The sequence below is a fragment of the Falco rusticolus genome, chromosome 2, assembly GCF_015220075.1.
Source record: "Falco rusticolus isolate bFalRus1 chromosome 2, bFalRus1.pri, whole genome shotgun sequence".
NCBI lineage: Eukaryota > Metazoa > Chordata > Aves > Falconiformes > Falconidae > Falco > Falco rusticolus.
This window is the reverse complement of record NC_051188.1, coordinates 102,463,472-102,490,562: the sequence shown is the minus strand read 5'-3', so window position 1 is coordinate 102,490,562 and position 27,091 is coordinate 102,463,472. Positions and strand designations below refer to the sequence as shown.

The 27,091-nt window shown below is 41.2% G+C and overlaps 1 protein-coding gene across 5 annotated transcripts in view; it reads right to left on the bottom strand.

The window, feature by feature from the left end:
• The window catches only part of LOC119143448 (amyloid beta precursor protein), a 229,077-nt gene that overhangs the window by 172,060 nt on the left and 29,926 nt on the right, over positions 1 to 27,091 (bottom strand). For 4 of the 5 annotated variants that reach the window (XM_037377728.1, XM_037377730.1, XM_037377732.1 and 1 more), the window contains exon 2: positions 9,564 to 9,731. In XM_037377728.1, the coding sequence (XP_037233625.1) occupies positions 9,564 to 9,731 (168 nt within the window). Of the gene's footprint in view, positions 1 to 9,563; positions 9,732 to 18,521; positions 18,649 to 27,091 lie in introns of those variants that run through there. The other variant, XM_037377731.1, reaches the window with a different exon arrangement.

Genomic DNA, 27,091 nt, shown 5'->3' with positions numbered 1-27,091 from the left:
AGGGAAAGGTTAGTGACCTGCCACTCCACTTAGACACACACAAGTCTATGGGGCCGGACGGGATCCACCCGAGGGTATTGAGGAGGCTCGCAGAGGAGCTCACCAGTCCACTCTCCATCATTTATCAACAGTCCTGGCTAACCGGGGAGATCCCAGAAGAGCAGAGGTTAGCCAGTGTGATGCCCATTGACAAGAAGGGCCGAAAGGAGGATCTGGGCAAGTACAGGGCTGTCAGTCTGACCTTGGTGCCAGGGAAGGTTATGGAGTACATCATCCAGAGTGCCATCACACAGTGTGTACAGGATAACCAGGGGATCAGGCCCAGCCAACATGGGTTTGTGAAAGACGGGTCCTACTTAACCAACCTGATCTCCTTCTATGACAAGATGACCCGCTTAGAAGATGAGGGAAAGGCTGTGGATGTTGGCTATCTGGACCTTAGTAAAGCCTTTGACACCATCTCCCACAGCATTCTGCTGGAGAAACTGGCTGCTCATGCCTTGGGCAGGTGTACTCTATGCTGGGTAAAAAGCTGGATGGATGGCCAGGCCCAAAGAGTGGTGGTAAACAAAGGCACAATCCAGCAGGCGACTGGTCACAAGTGGTGTTCTCCCCGGGGCTCAGCACTGGGGCCAGTCCTGTTTAATATCTTTATCAATGACCTGGATGAGGGGATTGAGTGCACCCTCACTAAGTTTGCAGATGACACCAAGTTGGGCAGGAGTGTTGGTCTGCTTAACGGTAGGAAGGATCTGCAGAGGGATCTGGACAGGCTGGATCGATGGGCTGAGGCCAACTGCATGGGGGTCAACAAGGAGAAGTGCCAGTTCCTGCCCCTGGGTCACAGCAGCCCCATGCAGCGCTACAGGCTTGGGGCAGAGTGGCTGGGAAGCTGCCCAGCAGGAAAGGACCTGGGGGGTCCTGGTCGATAACCGGCTGAACACGAGCCAGCAGTGTGCCCAGGCGGCCAAGGCAGTCAACGGCATCCTGGCTTGTATCGGAAATCGTGTGGCCACAGGACTAGGGCAGTGATTGTCCGCACGTGCTCGGCACTGGTCAGGCCACACCTTGAATACTGTGTTCAGTTTTGGGCCCTGCACTTCAAGAGGGACGTAGAGGCGCTGGAGCGTGTGCAGGGAAGGGCAGCTCACCTGGTGGAGGCTCTGGAGCACAAGGCTTACGAGGAGCGGCTGAGGGAGCCGGCGTTGTTCCCTCTGGAGAGGAGGCGGCTCAGGAGACTGAATCCCACTCTGCAACTACCTGCAGAGAGGCTGTGGGCAGGTGGGGGTCAGTCTCTTCTCCCAGATAACTAGCGACAGGACAAGAGGAAACATCCTCAACATAAGCCAGTGGAGGTTTAGACCGGATATTAGGAAAAATTTCTTCACCGAAAGGGTGGTCAAGCATTGGAACAGACTGCCCAGGCGAGGCGGTGGAATCGCCATCCGTGAAGGTGTTAAAAACCCAACAACACAGAGATGTGGCACTTAGGGACATGGTTTAGTGATGGACCTGGCAGTCCTGGGTTAATGGTTGGACTTTATTATCTCAAGAGTCTTTTCCAACCTAAATGATTCTAGGTTTGGGAGACCTATCTAAAGAAAACCGCAGACATCTTACTTCAATAACTATGTAAGAAGGAAAAAGGAATGGTGTAATGCAGCAGTAGAGTTCCTCAGGGCACCTTCTATACAACAGCACGGATGCAGGAGAGGTAACATCTCTACAGATCACATCCAACACTACACAGCCCTCAGAAGTTTCTTGGGCTTCAGTAATGCCAAGAGTTGGGCAAGTCAAGCTTCACTGTTCTCCCCTAGGCATCCAGAGACTTGTGCAAGCGCGGTTAGCCAGTTCTTTTGTAACCTTAAGGTCTGTAACTGCAAGCACAGAGCACAGCATGCTGATGATAATGTAACACATTTTCTTCTTGTCTGTTTTATCTCCAGTTTGGCAGGTGTCTTTTGACATCCTGATCACATGCTAAATGGTTGTCTCCTAGTTCAACTGTGAACCAAAAAAGGCAGCAGCACTACCCTGCACACAGCCCTGGCATTCCTGTATTTAAGAGAACAGAAGAAACAATAATTCCTGGCATAAAGACTACGCCGGTGGAACCCGCTGCTTAAGTTGAGCCATTCGTCTAGTCCATCATATCTCTGAAATTCAAAATTAATCTAGGGGAAAATGCAGCATTGCAGCTTCATTAAACACTGCAATACACATTTACCTAAATATATATTTATGCAGGCAATCCTCACCCGTTTTCATTCTGTTCCCTCCCTCAACTTCAAAGCAGAAGCACCTTCCTTCCACGAGAAAAACATGTTACTTCAAAAGGAGTTGAAAAATTTATCATAAAAGCAACAGCATACTGAGATCCCGATATTTTTCATTTAATTTCTTTTCAAGACATACAAAAAAAGGTCTGTGTAGGGAAGAACAGAGAGGGCCATTTTATTATCAACAAAAGAAAAAGCAGACATTATCTTGCAACATATGCTCCCCGTTTATAAGTCACTTGATTTGAAATACATTAAATTATAAACTACAGTCTAGGCTAAAAAGCCCAGGCTTCTTTCTCAAGAAGGTTATATGGTGAGCATACTAAGGTTTAACTGCAAGATAAATATACCATCAATAGAAGACTCTGCATTTCTAAAATCTAAGCCTTCATTGAAGCAAATGAGATTTAAGCACTGGCAGACAGAGTGAACCAATTCAACTTTTGCTGTGGACCAAAACCTAAGTAGAACAAAAAACCTTAACAACCAATGTGAAGAGTGCTAAGATACCATGCACCCAAGCTTTTAAGCATGACTGCACACATCTCAGAATATACCAACACACATTTCTCTTGAAAATGTCATTTGTTTTTAAGGACTGTCTGTGCTGCCAAAAATCTGTATGTTTTCCATGCTGTTTCATTAAATAGGTTATTTTCCTGAGCAAGTTTCTCAGAGCAAAATGTATGGCTTTTTAGGCTGTTGAATTTAGAGTAGCACAGGTTTAAAATTAATTTCTTTTCTTCAATACAGTGGCTATTTGGTTTGAGAAACTGGAAAGAGCACATTATGCAGCCTAGATTAAAAACAATTCACATTAGGATGAAAGTGACAAGGTAACATGGAGAGAAACCATTATCAAAGCAGCAAGACCATTTTCATCTCATCTCAAATTCTCTAAAGAGAAGGCAAAACTATTTTTTTTTTTTTAAATCATCGGCATCGCTGGCAGTTCAACAAAACCTTTAACAAATCTTCAGGACCTCTTAACAAGGACAAAGACTAGAGAGGGAGGGAACCACTGCCATCAGTTCTGCCTGATTCTGCCTGGCATGGGCCCCAGAGCAACAAGCACAGAGGGATTATTGGAGACTGTGGCAGTAGGAAGCTGAGGAAGTAAATAAAAATGAAGATGGGGCAGTCATTTGTTGGCTGTTTTGGCCCATGTACAAAATAGAGGACCTGAAGACTGCTTTAAAGCTGGGGGTTGTGGCCTGAATTTATGTCAAACCTTATTATGGTCACATTCCAGCTTATACTGGACCTGGCTAAGAAGCGGCTTTGGGCTTCACCAGCAACTTATGTAAACACATGGCATAAACACAGAAGACTTGAGAAAATGACAAGAACATAATTTTTGGAAGTATTATGATTAGAGATTAGAAGTGTCAACACTGGTTTTTTTACAGATATAATGAATTACCTGTTATCTGAATTTATCCTACCATTTTCTGCTTCATGTAACACAGATATAGTTAAAAGCATAGCAGCATGCATTTATAATTCATTTTTTTATTTCTGGGGAGGACTTCCGTAACAAGTACGCATCCAAGGCAAGATGCTCATGGATCTCAATGATGTTTACAAAGAAAGCAGACATGTCATGACTTTACAAAAGCCAAGCAGTCATGATGTGGTGGTTTCAGCGATGCCATGTGTAACACCTGCCAAAGCCAACAAGCACTCTGTATCTGAAAGTTATTCTAAGCATCTAGCCAAAGATTCCATGGTGAGCCAGCTGCTGATTACAAGACGCAGCTCAATCTCTGGGGTCCCAGGTTTATACTCCATCTGCTCAATCATACATGTAATATCCAGACCCAAACTAGTTTTACTATAGTTTTGGTTTGTTCTTTGGAGAAAAAAAAAAAAAAAACACAACCAACAAAAAACCCCCCAACCAAATGCAACAAAAACCCCACAAACACCCCACAGTTCCATGCACACTTAAAATGGAGATGAGCACCTTCAAATTAAACTAAGTGGGGGGAAAACCACATTCATCAGACAAGACTAATTTTTTGCCAGTTCTAAGTGTTGTTTTTACAATTAATTTTGGACACTGAGTTCAGCACAGATGGCAAAATAGCTTCAGTCCTTCAAGGAACTCGTATAATGTATCCTAATTACTAGACATAAAATTCAGCACATAGTATCTGTTCAAAATTGCTAATATAATAAAACATATACCAATATCTTCTATCTGAACACTCATTCTGTTTAAGCAGGGAACTAAGCACACCTAAAGTATCTTCCTACTCTGCATATTCATGTGACTCTGAAAACACATACTTTGCCAAAGGGCAGTTTTATGAAAACTGTTCAGCAAGTCAAGGAGCTGATCGTCTCTGAAACATGCTTTCCTTCAACAGTAATGTGTCACCCTGGCACTTGAACATGTGTGGGTGCAGGTACCTGGTTTCTTCCACACAACAACAAAAAGCAAAACCCAGGAGCAGCGGTCCCCACCTGTTTTTGGACATCAGCAAACCACTCATCAGGGGCTGTTAGGAAGACGCTTCCCCCAGAGGGCTAGTTATCCAGTAATTGTGTATAGCAGGGTTTTTCCAACATCCCTCTGAAACAGCTGGTACTGCAGTGTCAGCAGCACGACTAGATCGACCAATGGCTTGATCTGAAGTGTCAGCTGGTACACTCACAACACCTTAACGATGCTGGCACACACAGGTGTAACCACTCCCTTTACATTAATGCAACGTTCTTCTAGAAACTGCAGCATTCCATTTGACAGCTGTTTGCATATCAAGCCCATGTCATTCTACTTTGCAGTAATAAGTACAATTAATATAGCAACCTGCTAGCTAGTTTGACATTAAAAAGAAACCACTAGTAAATTGTACTTCTCTAACCAGCATCTCATTCTACCCAAAAAAAAGCTTGATTTTGCTGTATTTAAAAAAAAAAAAAAAAGAAAAGCCACCAGCTTAGGCTGAGCACTGCATGAAGAACATGCAGGTTTGAAGGCAGAGGAAATGGATGTGCTGTGTTTTCAGAACCACTTCTTGTGACTTCAGTAGCAGAGTTTAACTGAAGTCAAGGAAGTTAGAAGGCAGCATTCAAGTATCTTGATTTCCTTTCAAATAAGCAATGTACAGTCTCAGCTTTGTCATCTTTAAACTGTGTGACGTGTCATCCAAATATAAATTCAGACAGTTCCTGTGCTGCACTGAGCTCCCACTCAAAAGCAGCGAAGCAACAAGCAGCGACATAAATCTTTAAAACATGTAGGCGGTTCTGCTTATTCCCCATTCCTCTCTTTCTGCCCCTGCAATGCTCCTCTACCGATACCTCCTGCATCAAGACTTCAAAATCCACCTACACTGGCAGCGGATGAGGAGAGGCAATGATGAGAATCTCAAGATACAAGGCTCCCAGAACATCTTCTCTGAAGGAGAAATATAAATCCTTCTGTACTCCACGAACCTTCCAGGCCAGTGCTGTGCCCACCACCCAGGCATCAAGCCTTGCATTGTCAAGAAAAGCTCTTTTTAAAAAGAGCTTACAAGGAGGCAAAGGAATGCACCTACTTGTAAGCTCTGCTGAAGGGGGAGATACTATTTTGCATCTTCTGAAAGATACCTTTAAAGAAGAAAACAAAGCCAGAGAATGAATGTAGTAACATTATGGATTAACAGTGAAGGAAGTGGAGTCTCCCGATAAAATATACTAACTCTGTAATTATTTTAGAGCCAAGGAGCCACAGAGCGAGACCTCCACTGCACTTGCTCCTTGAGTTGGCTCCTTTCAGTATGTCCCTTCTGTTCTTTCCCTGGTGTAGGATGAACTAGGTACATAGGCTAGCTCTACAGGATTTACTGCAGTAGAGCATCACCTCTTGCATTACAGCCATAATCACAATGCGTGGCACAGAGCCACATAAGGTATCTGCAACAAAACCCAGGACAGACAGATTTCTCATTAGAGGTGCAGGGAGGGAAAAGAAAAATAAATACCTTGCCTTCTCTTGCTCCCTGTCATTTCAGGGCTCTGCTCAGAGCTGGGGAAAAAAAAAACCCAGTACCTCAGCAGAGTGGTACTGACAGCTGCTGCTACAGCAAGACCAAAGAACCAAGGAAGCTGCCACGGTGCCAGGGAGCATAAAGAACATAGATTCAGGAAGAGTACTTGTCTGCTTGATTAGCAGAGCCTATATGCTCAGCCTCTGCTTATACCAGGAAAAAAAACCAAGCCACCCCAAGAAGAAGCAGTTCTTTTGGGGAAAAAAGCATCATGAACAAGAGTGAAAAGGAAGGAAGGGAAAGGTTGTATATGGCAAAAGTAATCTAAATTGAGAATTTACCTGCATACTATTCCAATGCAAGAGGTACCACATCTCAGCCTTGGTGCTTACTGCTTCCTGCTAACGCAAAAATGCAAATTTGTCCCATTCCCTGATAGCAAGTGCTGACTCGCAGAAGGCAAGGGGAAAACCACCTCACTTGTTACCCACAGGACACTACGCATAATCAGAGGATCAAGCAACAAGGAACTAGTTTGAGCTGCATTTACTAGCACTTCTCTACAGATTCATTTCTTTGGTAGAAGTGGGTGCTTTTATCCAATCTGTTTCTCTTGTCAGGTCATGGGAAAGTTTAACAGAAGTAAAGCAATAGTGCCCTTCCCTGGCCAAAGCCCAAGTCCATACAGACCTGGCTGCAGAGGCATGGGGAAGCAGGGAGGGCTATGGGGGAAGAGTCGTGCAGAACTGGGAGCCTCTTTCCATGCTGCTGGGCTGGATCAACTTCCATGTGGCTTTTTTCTTTTAACTTGCTGTCAGCAGACCTGACCTTCCTAGTACTTTCTATTTCTGAATTTATTACCAGCATTAAAAATTAGGGTCTCACACAAGTCTTCCCCATGCCCAAACCAGCTGCTGATAGAGCACGCCGGTGCTGCCACAGGTACTTGCTCCCAGACCACCTTGCCCCTTCTCTACCAGTGTCCTACAGCCATCTGTGTTGCGCAGCTCAGGTGTGTGTTGGGTAAGGATAGAACAGGACAGCCAGGACATCAGCAGTTTCCCACAAACAAACAGAAAGCATACTGGTGAGCACAGCCAAGGAAAGCGTTATTTTTAGCTAGATTCCCATGTTTAAACACACCACAGCAGAACTGCTTACTTGAAGTTAATGCACACTGCTTAATCACATACATGTAATAACATAGATTAACTAAAATCAGTAAGATGCCCGTCCCATTTTTAGGGAGCAGACCTGCCAGCACGTTGCCCCATGACAGAGCAGAACCCCCTAAGCTATACTTTTAACTGTAGCTAAAGAGACACTGTAAAGTCGTGACACTATCATCTAATAGTAAGCTGATTAACTGCCAAGCACACAAATCAAGGCTATCACCACACTGGAGTTTAAATATTTACTCTTAAAAACTCAAGTAACAGAAAGTCTCCTCTGTTTCTCCAGTCAGGAGAAAATTCCAGATTAAAAAAATAAATCATCAGGTTAAAAGGGACCTACAGAGGGCATCCAGACCTTCCTCTGCTCCAGCCAGGGCTTACATCTCAGCCAGACTCCGTTGCTCAGACCCTTCCCTGGTTTGGCTCTTCCAGTCTTGAAGTATTAGGACTCCACAGCCTGTCTGGGTGCCTGTACCACCGCATGGCCACTGTCATGGCAAAATTTTTCCTCATATGCAGTCAAAATTTTTCCTCATATGCAGTCAAAATTTTTATTATTCCCTTTGTCACCTAACAATACATTGCTACCACCTTCTGACGGCTTTGGCTTTCCTCTTCCCTTTATTCTTAAGAGGGTGGGGTTTGTTTGGTTTTGTGTTGGGGCTTGCTTTGTTTGTTTTGGGCTTTGGTTTTGTGGACCTTTTTTTCCTGGGTGGGTTTTTAGTGGGGGTTTTTTTTGTTGGGTTTTTTTTTTGTGTGTGTGTGTGTGTGTGTTTGTTTGGGGTTTTTTTTGTTTGGATTATTTTTTTTTTATTTTATTTTTATTTTTTTTTAATGCTACCCAAAATTTCAGTCACTTTACATTCAGCTGAGATTTACAGCTCTGAGTCCTTGTTCTGGAACTGTTCCTTACCTGCAGCATTTGTAACTGGCCTGCCATCCTACTGAGCTATTTATTTATGCCTTAAAACCCTCCAAACTTTCTACTCTTACTTCCTGTAAATTTCTTCCTATAACTTCATATAAAGAGACTTACTACCTTGTGGACTTTTACTCACTGATTCTCTACCTCCATCTTCTTACTCCTTTCCTCACCCTCAATAATTCCACTATGCATAAATCAACTCTATTTAGATAAATCAAAGGAGAAAACAGAAAACCAGAAGAAACCTCTGAAACCTTACAGAGGTTAGGTTTGGTATTTTTGTTAACGGTAAACAAAAATATTATGAATTTCAAACTAATACTCTTAATAAAAAGACAACGCTACTGGTGAAGAATCAATTTTAATAGCCATTACAGTATCTTCCTTAAAATGAATATCCTAGACCATAAAACCCAAACACAGAAAAAACTGAACAACACACTGCAAGAAATAGAAGGAACAATCAATGGATTAAAGTACAGGAATGAAGAATGCTAAGGCAACAGAGATCTGAAGAGTGAATTATCTTGCTTTCTAAAGAGGCATTTTCACAGAAACTGATTTGACATTTAGGAAGCAAGATATACTGCTTTTTTTTTAAAAAAAAAAAGAAAAAAAAGGCAGAGATGTTATAGAAAGACATAAGGACTGAAGCAACTCAAGCCATGTCCTCTTGTTTCATGGCATGAAACCCACATTTTCTTTTCAAATTGTCACACACTGGTACGAGGTTATCACGCTATCACAGCATGGAAACAAAACAAAATTAGATCCACAATCTGTTCTTAGGACCTAAGTGAGTGGGTAATAAGTTTCTGCTCTCAAATATGAAATCAGTCACTGTGACTTCATCTGTAGGGCAAGCTTTTCCTATTAAGAAACTCTGAATGGTTCAGTGTGCAGCAGAGACTAGTAACTCTGGACTGTCCCAGTGTACTTCAGTATCATGTCAGGATGACAGAAGACATGTTACAGCTGACTTTCAAGAGTCCCAGTGACCACCCCCCGCAACAAATTTTTGAAGCTGTTTTAACAGGCTCTGGAAAGAGCTTCTTTAAAAAGGACAAAAAGGCAATGGAGCAGAGGAGAGGGGAAAAAGAGACAGGGGAAGGTCCCTACAGACTCAGCTCTCCAGCACATGCCTGCTTCACGCTTCAGAAGAACAACCACCATAGCTGTCCCCGAGGACACAACTTACTTCCTGGCAGTACTGGAGAATCCCTTCCTTTGTCCCAATGCAGGTCTTGGTGCCAGAGGGGTCGGATTCCCACTTTGCATTCTGCACGTTCATGTGCATGTTGAGTTTCCCACAGAACATGGCGATTTGAGGCTCTGCCAGCAACCCAGCGTTTCCATCAGCAGGCACCTGGAAGGATAAGGGGAAAAAAAAAAAGTTTTGATCTTGTGTCTTAAGAGTCCATCCAAAGCAGGAACAGCTCAAGCAAGTCTGAACCAAATCCTACACTTACCCACCCATGGCAACAAGACTGAAATTGTTTGATTCAGGCAGATTTGAGAAATGTAAATTAAGTCTTCACAGAAATCCAGAACACAGATTTTAAAGCTGTAATCAAACTGTTTTGAGGCCCAAAACTGTCCTCCTATCAACTTGGGCTCAACCTAGAACAACATGCATACCTGAGGCGTAATTACAGAAATTTAATTTTCCATACCTACTTGGCATACCAAGGGGAAGGGTTCGCTAACAATTAAAAAAAAATTAAGTTTTCCTCAAGCATTTTCTAAAAAAAACCCCACAAACCCCACCCAAACAACAACAAAACCCCACAAACAAACAAACACCAACACGCCACAATGTACCCTTTTTTCAAGCCCCTCTCTACTTCCTTTAGTATCATTCCTTGTAAAGATGGTGGGTTAAAAGCACCAGCTTCCACCTATGCTGTGCTTTGAATGAACCTTAAAATACAGTGGCTGGCGTGGTACCAAAATGGGACTACTGAAGGTCTAGCCCACAGCAAAGTATTAAGAATACCACCTAACATTAAAGTACCCACGCTTAAGACAGGCTCCCTGGCGTGCCTCCCCACCGCCTCCTGAGGCACGCTGCCCTCAGCACCCCGCTCCCTCCCTCCTCCTGTGCCCAATCACCCTTGGGTACGGAGCCAAACACCAGAGCTGCCCTCAACCAGTTCCAAATTAAATGCAATCCTGGAACATCTGGGAGCTTCCTACCTGCATTTATAAACCAACTAAATCTTCCTCCCCCACAAACCTCAACATTGGTTTAAATGCCTCCTGTGGAACCACAGCATTAAGACAAATAAAGAGCTCTTTCAGTCCTCTTCCCTCTGGTGCAGCCAACCTCAGAAGGTATAAGCTAAAAGTACTCACTTCAGTTTTACCATATAAGAAACACCACAAAAAACCAAATCTCCTCGTTGCGTTAGGTTTTTCAAGGGAAAAGACAACAACTCTCCATTGCCCCTCATGCTCCAAAGGAGCATGTTTAAACAAACACAAAAAACCTTCGTGAATTTTATATGCCTACAGTAATAAAAAGTATCACACCAAGAAACACTGCAGAAGTCAACACCTAACTACCCTAACGCATTACCTTACAACTCTAAGTTAAAATGCCATAATTAAACCAAGTATTTATTTTTTTGTATTTTTTTTTAGAGAGGAGGAGAGAATATTTTCCTGCCTGCTTTAAGATGTTAACATGTTACCACAATTTAGCTTAAAAATAAAGCATGAACACTGCTGGCAGAAATTTCCCTTTACTATTTCAGTTTCTCTTCTCCTGTGGAATGAATAAACTCTGTACAATGCAACAGTAAGCCATCACTGTCTTTCCACTAGGTAATGAGAGAATTTTCCAGTAACTGGGATGACACCTTGTCTGGCTTGTCTTGATCAATAAAACTATCACACGCTTACTCCTTCTAACATCTTCAGAAACTCTGGAGAGCATCTCAAACATGACACATCTATAACACATAATTGCAAAAAAAATCTTCCAAATTAATGAATTTCCCTCCCCTATAGATCCAACACAGCCCTATCAAAATTTTAATAAAACCAGAAGCAAGTCATTCCACAGGCAATGTGTGAATGTGAACTCTATTCACAGTCAGCTTCTCCAACTGAGATCTCTATTAAATTAATAAAGTACACAGCAGTCATACTGTGGCACATTTAAAATTTTTTTTCACTCAACATCATACATTGTAAATTTATGGAGATCTTGCCTTGTGGCTTTATAATAGGGAACTGTTTGGTATCCATAGCCAAGATGACAGCTAAAGCTGGGGGGGGGATAAAAGTGGCTGTTTACTTGGAGTACTATCAATTTAACTCTTAACATGACAACCTATGACTGTCTACTTATTATCTCATTCCCTTCAGAAAAAAATACGACATCTCCCAGCTTAATAATATTACCAGAGCAAGTCATGATCACATTTAGCTTTCTATATTTCGAGCAGACAGGGGCACACTAATGAACTGCTCAGCACCGCACTTCATCTTATTGATTAGGCCAGCTAAATGTTTCTAATCATAAAGAAATACTGGAGCAATTAACAGACACTGTAAACAGAACTAAAGCATTTAGATCACGATCATGAATAATTCAAATACTCAGCTTGTCAAGTTGAACTCTGTTAAGAGTGTCCTTAAAGCAAGGATAGTAGGTTAATGGATTTGTCTGTTGCATCTTAGCTGGAGATATAACACTGAGCTTTCAAATTAACTTTCTGTAAACAACCAGATTGGAAATAACACCTTTTTAAACAGTTTAGATCAGGGGAGGAGGACATTGAATTATTTAATGTCTGAAGGCAAGTGCTTGCTACCACAGTGCAGTCCTGGTGTTTAAACTGAAAGCCTCTCACCTTGAGTAATAAGCAGCAATTTTATACATTCCACTTTCAGCACGGTACCGGTGAGACTTGCAGTGACACTGTGAAGTTTTAACAGGAGAATAGACTCATTGTTGAGACAGCCTTTGTGTTATCTCCCTGCTCCTTCTATAAATATACCCCTAATTCAAGTTTTGTTGCCATTTGATATTTCATTTCTGAAGAAAGTAAGCAGCTGACCTGCTATGGCACTTCTTCCTATGAAAACTGGCAGCTGCCTGCTTGTCAAGAAATTACTCTTACTGCACAACCCACAAAACCAGCTAACATTGACGGAGGCTTTTCTGCAGAGATGATGGCCAAAAACACAACAGTCAAGCCTAGGAGCACTTTTTGATATGGTTACCTATATCCTACATTTAGAGCTTCTGCTGGGCCTTTTCACAGTACCTGAGCAAGACACCCCTATTAACAAGCGTACGACTAAAAGATTTCCCTTCACTCAGTTCTGCAAGCATATGCTTCACAGCATTGTTACTTCCATTTACCCAAGAGTGAATGTCACACACACAGTGACTGGCAGTTAATTCTAACATTAAAAAAAGGAAAACATAATTTTTTCAGATGGTTGGCCAAAACCCTACAGCTGCTGCATTAAGGACATATTGCAGTGTGTTCTTCTACATACTGTTTTTCTCTGCAATCATTCAGACTACAACAAAGTTTGCAGGAAAAAGCCAAAATCCATCAAGTTAAAAATCTGTTCCTGGTCCAAAACAGCTAATTATACTAAATAATAGGTAGTTAAGAAGAGTATTTCTGGTAAGTCATTTTCTGATTTCTCCCCATTTCTCTATGCAGCCCTCTACAGCAAGCCTATGTAACACAAAGCCCTTTGTTACTTACACCAGAGTCAAGCAGCAAATCAAAACCTGGTAGCAAGATGCACCACGCTGCCCTTCTTGCCTGCGCCCCATGACTGAACACAAGAGCATTCCCAAGGCACCTGCTGAAAAAGGTGCCTGGAAGAGATCAGTTCTCATAGCCTTGATTTTATGGAATCTATTTTAATCCAGGGGACATTCCTAAATTAAGAATAGTAAGGTAAGAAATTAATTCAAGAAAGCATTGTTGTAATTTAGTTTTTATAAGGCTGATTGATAAGAGAGGATGAAACCCAAGAAACACACAAAGCCTCTCAGGCTCCTTTGGTCCGGACTGGTGCTGGTGGGGCTCTCCAACAGTTACTGTCCATGCCTCCTCTCAAACCTGGGGGTCTCTCCCACCTACACAAATCTCAGTTTTATAAACACTTCAGGAGTTCCTTATGTTTTAAAATGCTCATTATGACAAGTAACCCTGAGCCGGTAAGGCCTGCATGCCAATTTCCAACCCTGCAACATCGTTCTGCTCAGGTGTTCAGCACGGCATCCATTGGTAGGAAAAAGCACAAAAAACCCCAGTGAAGCAAGGGACAGTAACAAAGTTATTGCACACCATTTCACCTCTCACGCAAACGTTCAGAAGTGTTCACCTCTGACATGCTCACCTGCCTGTCTTGTGTGTTTATACAGATCTTCCACCTTCAGCTCTCATGGCAGCCTCTGACAGGGAATTTTGCCCCTCCCAAAGTTAACAGCTCTTATAACTAAATGATGAAAACTTCTCCAGCTGATTTACTTGAAGCACCTCTAGGCTATGCTGCCATGTGAAAACTAAGCTTCACCCAACACTGCAACTATATTTTCACTAGGATGGTGCTAGAAAAGATTTCCAGGGAATGAAAGGTGGTCTAGAAACTGCTGGTGAGTCTATTCTGAGATCTCCAGGTAAGCAACCAAGTGTCACTTACGTATTGCATATTACACCAAGAGAAAGAAACAATTCAGCTTTCTCCCTTCCCATCGAGTTTGTACTGGAAGCCTCAAGCATCACAGCACTTGGGGAAGAAACACAGTTTGGTTTTCTCCCCAGGGACTGCATTGTGACAATGCTTCGCTATTAAAGCCAAGCCAAAAATAAAAGATTAAACTTAGCTGAGATAACGAGTTTCAAGAGAGGTCTCTAGTCTGCAAAAGTTACTGATAACATAAAGCCAATGAATTATTGCCGATTTTAACAGAAGCATCCAACAGCAGTTTCATCACAAAGGGGACTGAACAATGGGGAGGAAGTCACGGAGCAGCACTTGCTTTAAAACACATATGCTTAGGAAGATGAAAAACAACTCAAAAAAAAGGCAGGAGAGTGAAATGAGAGTAAAACTAGATGCAGTAATAAGCAATTTGTCCCATACATGCTGTTGTAACATGAATTCATGAAACACTGGTTACATCAAAAGTATATCCAGCTAATGTACGTCAGTTGGTGAAGAATTTTATGTATCATTCAAGTTTGGGTTTTTTTTCCACAGCCAAGGGTTTAATTATTTCCATTCCCTCCCTGCCAAGAATAATTATCTGCATTACAATGCAATTAAATAATCAAGTGCACCGATCTACACAGATAAGCAGCTTCTATACAGTAATGCTGAACAACATAAAGCTACAGTCCAGTTTGTTACAATAACGCCTGCAGTGGCAAATCTCTCCTCGACTAATCCTAAAGCTCTCAGGCAGATTAGTCTCCCAAAGAATAATTCATGCGACACAAATTACATTAACAGCAACTATTTGCTTTATTAGTATTCTGCAAAAGTAAAAACTCCAAGCATATTCATGAAACTGTAATCACATATTATTTTGCCTGTTTTGCATATGACCTCGAAGAAATAGCATGTGCTTTTTTTCCTGCCTCTTGGCAAATCATTAAATAACAGTTAGACCAATTAGCACGCTGTCTCAAGGTTACTCCAAAAGTTATGCTGGGATTTTCACAGTATATCCAGTTTTCAAAGACCAATCAAAATACTACTCATCACTCTTACAAGACATCTGGATCAGAAATCAATTTCTAGAATGGGAACTACCGAAATGTGAAAAATGACAACTACAGGATTCTGAAAAACATTACCTTAATTGATCATACACTACTTAGAGCTCTATATAAATACATTAGTCTAGTATGTCACAAGACATTCAACACCAGCCTGACATTTTTGATACAGAAAACAAAATTATTAAGTTGTTAGACATGTTTTAATTATTAACTTTCAAAAGTGAAGTAAGGGTACAAGTTCTGAAAGAAAGGCTCGATGGCCATGGTAATGCTCAGTGCTACAGCAGGTTCTCCCTCAAAGAGTTTTACCATTTCAGAGGTCTGTCTTCCAGTCGCAAGACTCATTTCACCTCCACTTGTGTACATCTTCCTGCATGCTCCTATGTCATGCTTCCTTCTTATGAGCAGCTAAATGCTGAAGTGCTTAAAAATATTATTTGACAGTAAAGAAATGTAAAATACCTTTCAAGTACAGACTTTCAGTATTTTGCCTACTCTCAAAAGAGAAAGCACAATAAGAACTCATTCTTTAGGTGAGGATACAAAAAAAAAAAAAAAATCCAATCAACACTGAAGACTGGTATGAGAAGACAACTCTGGAAGAGAAAGCCCACTGGGTAACTGCTTATTGGTGATAACTGCTTTGGATAAGGAAAGAAGAGGGATATAATTCAGCTGTTTTCCCACCAGACTGTGTCAAAGAAGTATTTACAAAACTGGTCATATTAGGACAACACAAGATAAACCCTAGCAAAGCCACCTGAATGACACTGTTTAATTACTGGAGGCTGTATTTGAAAATAAGTGTGTCGTGGAATTTTTCTGTTTGTTTTGTGAGGCAAAACAGTTATTCCAAGTATTTATTTGATGACAAAATGTCAACTTAAATACAACACAGAAAAAAAATAAGGCATCATGCAAGCATTAAAAGACTTCCCATGTTAAGATGTAGTACAGAGATGCCTCTGCCTTCCCCTCTTCCAACCCTGGTAACTCAACACATCTATTTGAGGAGAGATTCAAAGGGTCTTTAGTGCACCTGTGCACTCCACATCCACATCGCATGTGGATGCCATTTATATGATTTCCGAGACACTCAAAAAGGATTTTGGTAGCAGAGTACAGAGGACTGAAAGAAGTTTAGCTAATTGCAAATTCTTTTTTTTTTTTTAAATAAATTTAGCAAAAAAAAGTTTAGAGATTTTTAGCTCGTTACCATTTCATCTTAATACCAAAAGACCTTTTCCTACCAAGCACCATTGTTTAAGACAGAAAGCATAGCCTTCTCCCCATCCACTTTTCCTGTCATTGCTTTCTGCAGTTACAGAAGTAATTAGTGTATTTGCTAACAGTTCTCCATAATCCCTATTTCAACACCAAGTGTTGGCTTTGTTCACAGCCAAAGCTATCCTCAGAAAACATAGGCTGCAAGGTTTTACCCTCAAGAGGTTTTCCATCAAGGGACCAAAGTAAACACAACTTCCTCCAGATAGCTCTGCTATTAACTTATAATTAATGACAACAACATAATATGAAAATAAGCATCAAACCTTGTATGTGCTATTATGAAACATCAAAACATCAAAAAAACATTCTCCAGAGGTTCCCAAGACTGCTTCTATGACTTAGGTTGTTTTATGCTGCAAACACTAACCTGAAGCCACTTTCATAAGGCTTCAAAGTGTATTTAATTTGTATTAATTGTTTCATTTGCAATTACTTTCAAGGAGAGGCCATTCAATAACAAGCTCCATATCTATAACCTATTCAAGAACAACAAATGCTCTCGTTTTAGGAAACAATTAAAATAACTCCTCCCTGCTTTCCATTTTTAACACTAACACCAGTTCCAGCCCTTCAACCGAGAAGTCAATGACTACAGTTGTAAGGTTTAACAGCTTCTGATGAGAATTATATATATATATATATTTATATATATATATAAAGGGGTTCAAATATTGTGAAGAATTAAGCATACTCAAGTAACACATCACCCTTCCAACCCATGCCTGTGCTTCCTCCAAACTTTATACCACATTCAGGTTGAAATTTGAGGTTTCTTGGTAATTGGTAACTAAAGTGGCATGAATTTGCATGCAATGCAGTTTGCTTCCTCTATGACTATTAATATAAGAAATTTTATCTTTGAAGTGGGGCTGCTCATAGCTATTTTTTCCTGCAAAGAATAGAGGTAAAAATAAAGTAAGTGTTGAAGGGCTCTCTGCTTGACCTTACACATTTGCTGAGCAAAACATGAGATAACCTTGTTATCCCCAGTGGAAAGACCAAGTTTCTTCCACCGGACTATGTCTGGTTTGCTGCACCCTACAAGTGCAGAGCACTGCTCAATTCCAAAAGTCTACAGTTCAAACCAGGCAAAGACCATGCTAATACAGGCTTGTGTTACCAGACAAATCCATGGGTTCTTTCATGTTGGTTAACCATCAACTTTACCACAGAGTGTAGCGGAATACAGACTGCCAGACTTCCCATTTAAGCTGTAAACTACCAGTTGTCCTCCTAGTTTTGTTAGGTATCTACACAGAACACAAATGTATTACAGACTACTTATATTTAAAAACCTGCTCGTGTAGGCAAGTAATGAAAAACTATCTTCCTTTCTTATAAATGCAATAAGGACCAAAAAAAAAAAAAAATTAAATAAAGCAACCAAAATAGAAAAGGAAAAATTGCCAAATTGTCTCCCCACAACTTTAAGATGGCTCTGTGTCAAAACCAAGAAAAATTTTCCATCACCCAACTTCTCCTTAGAGACAAACAGTGTTGCAAGACTAAGAGGTTGTCAAAATCAACATGAATAATTTAGAAACAGTATTTTATTGTATAATGTTAATATAGAAACAGCAGCAGCAATTATCGTCAACAGCCTACAGAAATAGGTCAAAAAACATTTTACTGATTGCTCAGTAAAATTGCTCTGTACGGTTTCTCCCTCCTGAAAGATAAATGTTTCTGGCAAAGAGTAATGAGAAAGGCCACATCCCTAAACTACTTCCCCTGAGAAGACCCGCATCTCCTTTACAAAAGGCCATCAGCTTTGGAGAAGCTCAACCACCCTGTGAACTAAAAGGCATCTGAAATTTGGCTGACGAACAGACTCCATTGAAGAGGTCCTGCAAAATCAGAGATGTTTATTTGCCCTTACCATAACATATTTAACCCAAGTGTAAATACTTGTGTGCAGTTGTCCTGACTTGCTTCATAAACAGTGATGCCAAAAAGTCATCACAACAACACACCACTCACCTCTCCACAGCAGCTCAAGGATCGCCTGCTCCACAAATATATTAAGAGCAAGTCTGTCTCCAAGGCTGCAGAGGCAGCAATAGTATCCTCAAAATTCTCTCCTGGCAGCCAGCCATTCTCCTTACCTGTACCCTTCGCAAGGTCCCGAGGCATATGTTGTAATTATTGCATGCGTCTTAGTTCTAACGCTTCCGTCAGGTCATGTTCCAAGTACCAGCAGAGCGCTACCTGAATCCAGGCCCAGGCATCTGTCTACCCTGAAATCAAAGTATCAAAACCAAACCAAAAATACGCCAGGACTAAGCGCTGAGTTTACATAGCTATCTCATGGAGCAACTGGGAGGTAAGCAGTCCACTCCCCAAAGAGCTAAGCAACCCAGCAACCAGCTGCTTACGAGAGATACTTGCAAAACTTCAGGACAAATTTTATTATCATATCTGTAATGAAGAACAGACCTACATACACAGTGCAAACACACCCCCAAGAGGGGAGGGATTTCCACAGCTAGGGCCCCTGGAAACACTAGCAAGCAACAGAGAGACCGCAAGAGCAGTAAAATTCTTGCTCATGTGCAGAGCCTGTCCAGCTTCACCATGCAAATATTTTCATGCTCCTGTGACAGAGACTAAACCCCAAATTTAGCTACAGAAATCTCTGAACATGGTCGTAAACAAGGGACGTACTGGGGGCTGGGGTGGGGGAGGGGGTGGTCCAGCAGTATTCCTAGCAAGTCAGATAAGGTAGATTTTTGTTTCAGCTACATGAACATAATAAAAAGACATTCATCCACAACCAAGTGCAGTATCAAGAGTTTCTTACTCACCGCCAGCACTACAGAGCCCCCTACCAGCAATGTGGCTGCTTCCAAAAAAATCCCTAAAATCCACCCTCCCAACTTTCAAGTTCAGTGCCTTCATTAAAGATGTTAAGGTGCTTGAATGCATCCAGGAGGGCAACAAAGTTGGTGAAGGGGCTGAAAAGCACGTTCTATGAGGAGTGGCAAAGGACTCTGGAATTCTCTAGCTTGGAGAGGAGGCAGCTGCAGGAGACCTCATTGCTCCCTGCAGCTTCCTGAGGAGGGGAAGCAGAGAGGGAGGTGCTGAGTTGTTCTCCCTGGTGTCCAGTGATAGGGCACATGGGAACGGTTCAAAGCTGCACCAGGGCAGGCTTAGACCAGACGCTAGGAAGCATTTCTTTACCGGGGGTGGTCAAACACGGCAACAGGCTTCCTAGAGAGGTGGTCAATGCCCCAAGCCTGGCGGTGTTCAGGAGGTGTTTGGGCAATGCCCCAATATATAAGATGTTTTAACTTTTGGTCAGCCCTGAATTGGTCAGGCAGTTGGACTAGATGATCATTGTAGGGCCCTTCCAACTGAAATAATCCATTCTAGTCTAACCTCTACATAACTTTGGTCTTAACCAGACCAGCAGCACAAGCAGATTGATATGCACGATGATGTCCCCCCTGCCTTCAGTGATGCACAACAGGGGAATGGGCACAACACTGACAGACCCAGCTAGCTCTCTTTCTTAAGAGTCCATAGTCAAATTCATTGATTTTTCAATTAGCCATCAATGTAACAGTAACTGAAAACCCTTATGCCTACCAGATCTCCCCAGCCTGCAGGTACCTCCACATGGTTTAGTCTCATTTTATTACAAAAACTGCCGTTTTGGCAGGAAGAAAAATAATGACAAGCAGGGTGACCAATATTATCCAAGACTGGAATGACTTTCAGGAAAACATTTAAATCTAGTGCAGCACCAACACTTAACATACACACGCCCCAGGGGGGGGGAAAAAAAAAAAAAAAAAAAACCCCCACACAAAAAACCACCAGCAAAATTTTACAAGCCAAATAAAAAGTAGAAGTAAAAAAAAGAGATGATCTTGCTCCCAAGCTGTTCATTTAGATTTTGAATTTTGAAACAGTCTTGAAAGAAGTGTTTAATGAGACTGATAAATAAGACAATTGTTATGATTTCTTTTGGTATGCCTACCCATGCACAAATGCCATCATACTGCATTTAAATCTCATCAACTGAAAGTCTGTCATTATGCCAAAACAAACTTAAGGCTGTTTTTCAGAACCAAACTAAGGTTTTGCACTGAAATAATTCACTGTAAACCATCTAACTCCAGCATTGTATTTTCTATTCCAGCTCTCAGCACCACCACCACTTATTTAATCTTAAATAAATACATGAAATAGAAGAAAGAGTGTATTTCACAGCAACACAAGACTACAGAACTATTCCAAGCTCAGTAATAATTTCTACACTCCTATTATACCCACAAAATTCACTCCTGTAAAACTGAAACTACAAGATGAGAGCAAATACACCAAAAGCGCCCCAAGTAAGGTATAGTTTTTATTTATATTAAAGCACCTTTTCCTTGGAAAAGGGTACCCTAAGATGGCATAAGTTATATTTTAAACCATTTCAACGCATGTGTAGCTAGGAAGGATGTGAAAAGGAGAACTACTATATGCAGAGCCAGACTCCATACCATGAAAAAAATTTAAATTGTATCTGTCAGGTCAAAAGCTTGAGGAATAATCACAGTTCAACAAATTTGATAAACAACAAGTTAACATTTGAGCAATGTCAGTTTCTCAAATGAACTATATCACTCAAATGTCAGTGCTCTGTAATTTATTGACTTATTTTAAAAAGAATAGCAGTCTTCAGTTTTCAGAAATCCATCTGAAATAGCTGTTGACTTTCAGATAGCTTCACATCTCATTCATCACATTTCCAGCACCTCACTCACTTAAGCATCCCATGGAAGAAGAACTCTTCTGTGTAATACCTTCACTTCTTTTTTTTATGTGATTTATTTTTTCAACTTTTCCTGCTAAAACCGGGCTACAAAAGGATAGTTTGTAAGAGGATGATATTCCATTTGAGGGATTTTTACATCTTACCTCCATTCTATAAGATTTATTAGTACTCAACTTCTCACAGAATCTTTATCTTTAATTTAGAGGCATTTTGAAGAAGGAAAAGTTATTCAAATTACCTCTTCAGCACTGATTTTATTCTTTTTAGATCCTATATGGGATGCCCATATGGGCAAATCAGGACACTGTTTACAGTACAGTCCCAGAGCAGATGAAAATACGAATTCAAGCACCTCTGTTTAAATGTTTGGACTTGTAACTTCCTAAATAAATAATAATAAAAACTTTAAAACAGTTTGAAAACCAGAATACTCAAGTTGCGCTTCCAAGCTTGACTCTTACATGACTGATTTATTACACAGTACTAACACCCTACATTTTTTACAACATAATAAAGTGAGTTAAAGTATGTAATGCACCTGAGTTTTCCTGAAAGAAACTTCCTTGAAACTTCCTGATTTGGAAAATCCTGTAGGCTTGCATTGTTTTCCTACTGTAGAAAGACAACAATAATCTAAACCTACAGAATTATTACTGCAGTGGAGGAAATGCAGCGCATTTTGTAAGCTACTCCAAGAAGGAGCAGAAGATGCAACCCATTTGCTCAGCAGATTTTTCTTGCGTTACAGCCTGAACAAACCCTTATCTAGCCAAGCAGAAATTCACCATGGCCAAAAGACCTGAACTTTTTCTTGTGAAACAGGGCTCCCACCCTCCATGCCCTGAATTTCAAAGGAAGGTCTGAGGTTGGTATTTTATTCTCATTATTATTTATTTTGCATACAGTTTGTTATCCACCTTCAACACAGAGGCACAGCCTACACTACTGAAGTAAATTAACATGTTGCTTATGTTAGTCTGCTCACTGTGCAGGATGGTATCCTCCTCTGCTGCCACTTGGCTGAACCACAAACATCTGAACTGAGCCATGTGAGAAGTCTGATGTAACTCACTAGTTTTAACATGAAGTGTTTCAGCTATTTTGCACTGTTACAGCACTCCATACATACATGCCAAAGGTCCTCTCGCCTTCGTTTTATGCGGAACTATTCTCTGCCCCAGCAGCGAGCTTGTGACTCAGTGTCTTCTCTGCAAGTTGTCCGACTGGCTGGCTTACTAAAATTATTATTGTAAGTAAAAATAATGATTTCCCAGTTTCATTCCACAAAATGTGAAGATGAATTAACAAGATATTTCTGGCATTAGCTGACTTTAACCATCAGTGAGTCCTCACCTTGCCAAACACCACCTGCTACAAGGAAGAACAGGTCCTAAGTTCCTTCCTGAGCTACTATTTATGCTACCCAAAATGCCACCACGTCTCTAATTAGACAAACAGGTTTTTAGCTCACAAAAACATCAACATGAGCAACCCAGAAGGAACTAATCTGTCAACACGAGGATTAAACAACATAGCAAGTTACCTGGATTACTTTCAAGGCATGTACAGAAGCCTGATACTAGTAGCCATATGACAGAGTCAAATAGATGGCTGACAGATTTTGATTGATTTTGGGTTGAATTGAAGGTCTAGTCCTCCATAGAAATGTATGAAGTTCTACCTCTCCAGAACAGCAATACTGTGATAAAGGGATTAATACATTACTAGATATCCCATGCTGAAACAGATCGTGCCCTGGATCTGGTTTTAGGGTACTTGAGTCACCCATTACTGCGGGGTGGGTGGGGGTGTGTGTAGGGGGGCGGGGGAATCATACCCAAACCCTACTGTCCCACTAGAGAGACAAGCTTTACCTACATCACTGTGCAGCCAGCTGCTCTTTTTTGAGCATCTACTCCACGTTCAGTATAGGGTTTTGTAATAAAAATTGCAAGTGTTACGATTTTTTTCCTGATAATCATGTTGCACTTCAGAAAGAAATTCTGGCTTTCAACCTCTGATGCTATGCCCAACTCTTACTTTCACCAAAATGAAGCCACTTCTCCATCTCTCCGCTTTCTGGCTCTAGTAGACAGAGACAGCTTGCTTAACTTCATCCACCACACCAAAACAAAACCAAAACCATTATTACTGTACACATAAAATATTAATGCTAAAAATCTAAGTAGTAAAGAAACAGACTTTCAGAAGTGCGTTACAGAAAAAGGCAGAGGATTCTATAGCTTTGGAAAGAACCACAATGTTCTGTCATTCTCTCAACAGGGCACATTTCATGTTTCTCCACTACAATCTGCACTTTGCATAATTTTTTACTCATTAAAATGTACGACACGCACAATACACATGAACTTCATGTCATGGTGCTAATACTCAAAACCAAGAACCTCTTCCTTCCCAGAACTTGCAAGCAAGAAACAGAAGGAAGGAAAAAGAACAAGCAGATGAAGGCAAAGGGAAGTCCTCACAAAAACAACCCTACAGGCTTTGTTCAGCAGGCTAGGTAATAGTAATACCAAAAATTATGGGTCACGGCACAAACTGTCCCTTTAGCAGGGATCACTCAACAAGTTTATACATACCCTCCGCACAATCGCCATAGACACACAAAGGCAAATCATATAAGCCAGGAGACTTAACCTTATCGGAAATAATAAACCAAAGGAGTTACTGGCTTGACACCACAAGCCAGTTATTCTACAGAACGCAACTCTTCTGCTCGAAAAACTAAGCAAAACCGCCTAAAACTGGACTTAAGAGAATTCAGTCAGCCTCAAATCAAATACACTTCCGATGATACAAGAACCAGAGAGAAAAATAATTACGATAAACCTACAACTTCCCAAAATCCGTTATGCAATTCAAGACAAAAAAACCCCAACAATTAATACACAGGAAGCAATATGGGACATGAGAAAAAAACCCTCCAAGCTACCCAATACATGAAGGCCAGTGTCACAAAGTACATTACTTTTTTGATTTGTGCATTTATATTTTCAAACCCTACCTGTGGCTTCCTACAGCAACTGTTTTTTGTGCCTAAAAGAAAAGTATGTTTAAAGACACAGCCTTCATCCAAATTCTTCCACTGATGGTCTTTGCAAAAAGCCTTCAGTGTTCTGAACGTTGACACAGAAAAGACAGCAGAGTATCCTGTTGATGTTCCCACTCTTTCCTATTTGCAATAAATACTACCACCTTGGCTTACGGATTTTTGATCTTATGGAGCACTATGGACTACCTGGAGTATTGCTTAGGTCGGGGGGGGAAGACTAGATACTGTAAGTCCAAGGACTTTCTTCCAGCATGGTATTCTTATAATAACTGTCTAGTAATGCAGCAGTAGATATCTCATGCAAATTTAGTTATGCACAACTTTGAAACATGAGAAAAGTTGCACCAGACAGCTCTTGCTTTTTCACAAGATGACATGCTGTTATTATGGTTAAGGAAGCTTGCACAGCTGCCCCACACACAGATAAGGACACAGAGTAACTGATTGAAGAGGTGCACCAGATGCCAAAATTCAGAATGGGAGTTTCTTGTTTCTTTAACTATATACACTAAGGACTCCAGGAGTCCTCTGCTAGGTTCACTTACTAACAGCAGCGGCTCTCAATCTTGACAACCGTGAGAAGAGATGCTCACATGCATTTCATTTGAAGGGTTATGAGAAGTACTGCATTCAAGAGCAGCACCCTTAAAGGCTATTTTAAATTCACAGCAATTGCATTTAACAGACTTCTACAGAAGAGGTTAAGATGAACTCTGAGTCACTTTTCAGATCCTCAAATGATGCTGATAAATGAGATTATTCATTGTTAACTATTGTTATTAGATATGAGAGAACTGATCCAAATAAGATGACATAATAAAGACGAAGTGCTGTTTCCTTACCAATAAGTAGAAGAAAATCACCACAGATCATTAAGTATAAAAAACCCAAAAGCATTAGTGAGGGCTTTCTTTGGAGAGGGGAGGAATGTCTGGTTTCTTTAATCATGTTGGAACCACATACTTTGACACAAACACACACTCACTTTTCAATACCTCCATTACATTATTGCTATTTTAAATACATAAAACCTTCAAACGGTGGCTTACTTGTGGCGATTTTTTATTTGTTGTCTAAATGAGTCATCTGAAAGATCAATATAACATCATGCTTTTTAAAACTCAGCAGCTGTGGCATCTTGATAACCATCACCACAAACGAAGAAACAATACTATGCTTTCCCACCTCCCACTTGTTTTATTGAGATGTAATAAGAACGAGTTATACCATGAAAGATGTCACACAGTCTCCAGTGTCAAAGGGGAAGAATAATCTGTATTTGGTTACTGAGCCTGAAGCTCTGCTACAGAAAGGCCCCCTGAACACTAATGATGCCCCGTAAGGGGAGTACAGGAGGAAACCAGCATGTAACAGAGAAACAAGTATGATGGCCATCAACTTTTACTTAAGATTAGCCAGGTCACAACGTACCGTGAAACCAGAAGGAACATTTGTTTTATTTCATTTGATGCAACACCTAAGGACTCTAAGCAGGGATGCTAACGCCTCATGGGGAATTTGACCAGAGTACTAGGTGTAGAGCACAACTTGTACACAAGCTATCCATGACCCAAACAACTACACAAAGTGGCAGCACATAACAGATTATTTCTCCTCCAGTTCTCCTCACAGATATATATGCAGATATTAAAAATCTTATGACCTACATTGACAAAACAGTTGCCCCAAGCTGCAATACAGCCTCTTCTCTGGATACTTTTCCTCTTCTGAAGAATGGGTTCTCTGAAAGTTGCACACATTCGTTTTCACACTCTCAGTCTCGGGCAAGGAACCTTTAAATCTGCTATGCCTTATACAACTAGGTTTCACTTGTTATGCTGAGAGGTTGAAAGAAACTGCACCACTAAAAATACAGCAGAAAAAAATGCAGCTGACATCACATATTACCTTAAAACCCTGCTGTTATTCCATGTACAGGCTAAGACATCCTAGAGCAGCCTACAGCTGCCTTCCCATTTCCTACCTTCAGAAGACTCCCTATTTGCAGCACTGTTCAGTTGCTGAAAGAAGCAGCAACTCAGATTACCAGCCACAATAACTTTAGCAGAATTCCTTGAAAACGCCAAGGTGAAGTAAGAAAAGAGTAAAAAGATGACCTGAAAGTGCATCACGGAGCTGAATGTCCACGTAAGGAAGTCTCCAGCCTCTCCAGCCTTGAGACCATCTCAAGCACTACCTTCACACAGAAAGTCACCGAGAATTGCCTAGTGCTTTCAACCCAAGCTAGCTGAAAAGGTCAGCAACTTGTGCTGCAGTTTGGAGTCCTTCTCCTTCCAGGTGGTAACTGCCGCCTCCCAGCCACAGACAAGCCCGACAGCTATAAGCAAGCTGCCTTCCCCCAGCAATCCCCTTCCAGCCCACGAGCTCGGGAAGGCAGGCACAGCTTCCCAGCATTTGCTGACACATCAGGAGGGTTCAGCTTAAAACAGCAGAGCAGCAGCACAGTTTTTAGCTCCAGAAGGGCTGGTGACACACAGGAGAGGACACAGCAGCTCCCTTCCTTGTGCCCTGCCTAGGCTTAGCCAGGCTAAGCGTTTATCATCATGTTTAGTCTGCAGCAATTAATACTCTATGCAATGCAGGACCTGAAACTGAGGATTTATTGAAAATAAAGCAATTCCTAGTGTTACATTCCCATATATACACATGCATACCAATGGGTCTCTTGACAGTATATAGCTCTGTATCGACAAATCACCCACAACCACATTCCTTTGAAACTGAATCATTTTTAAAAGTCCCTCAACTCAGTGCAACCAACAGCAGAGTTTTCCCTTTTGCTGACATGGCCACGTTATCTTTCACCCTCCCCC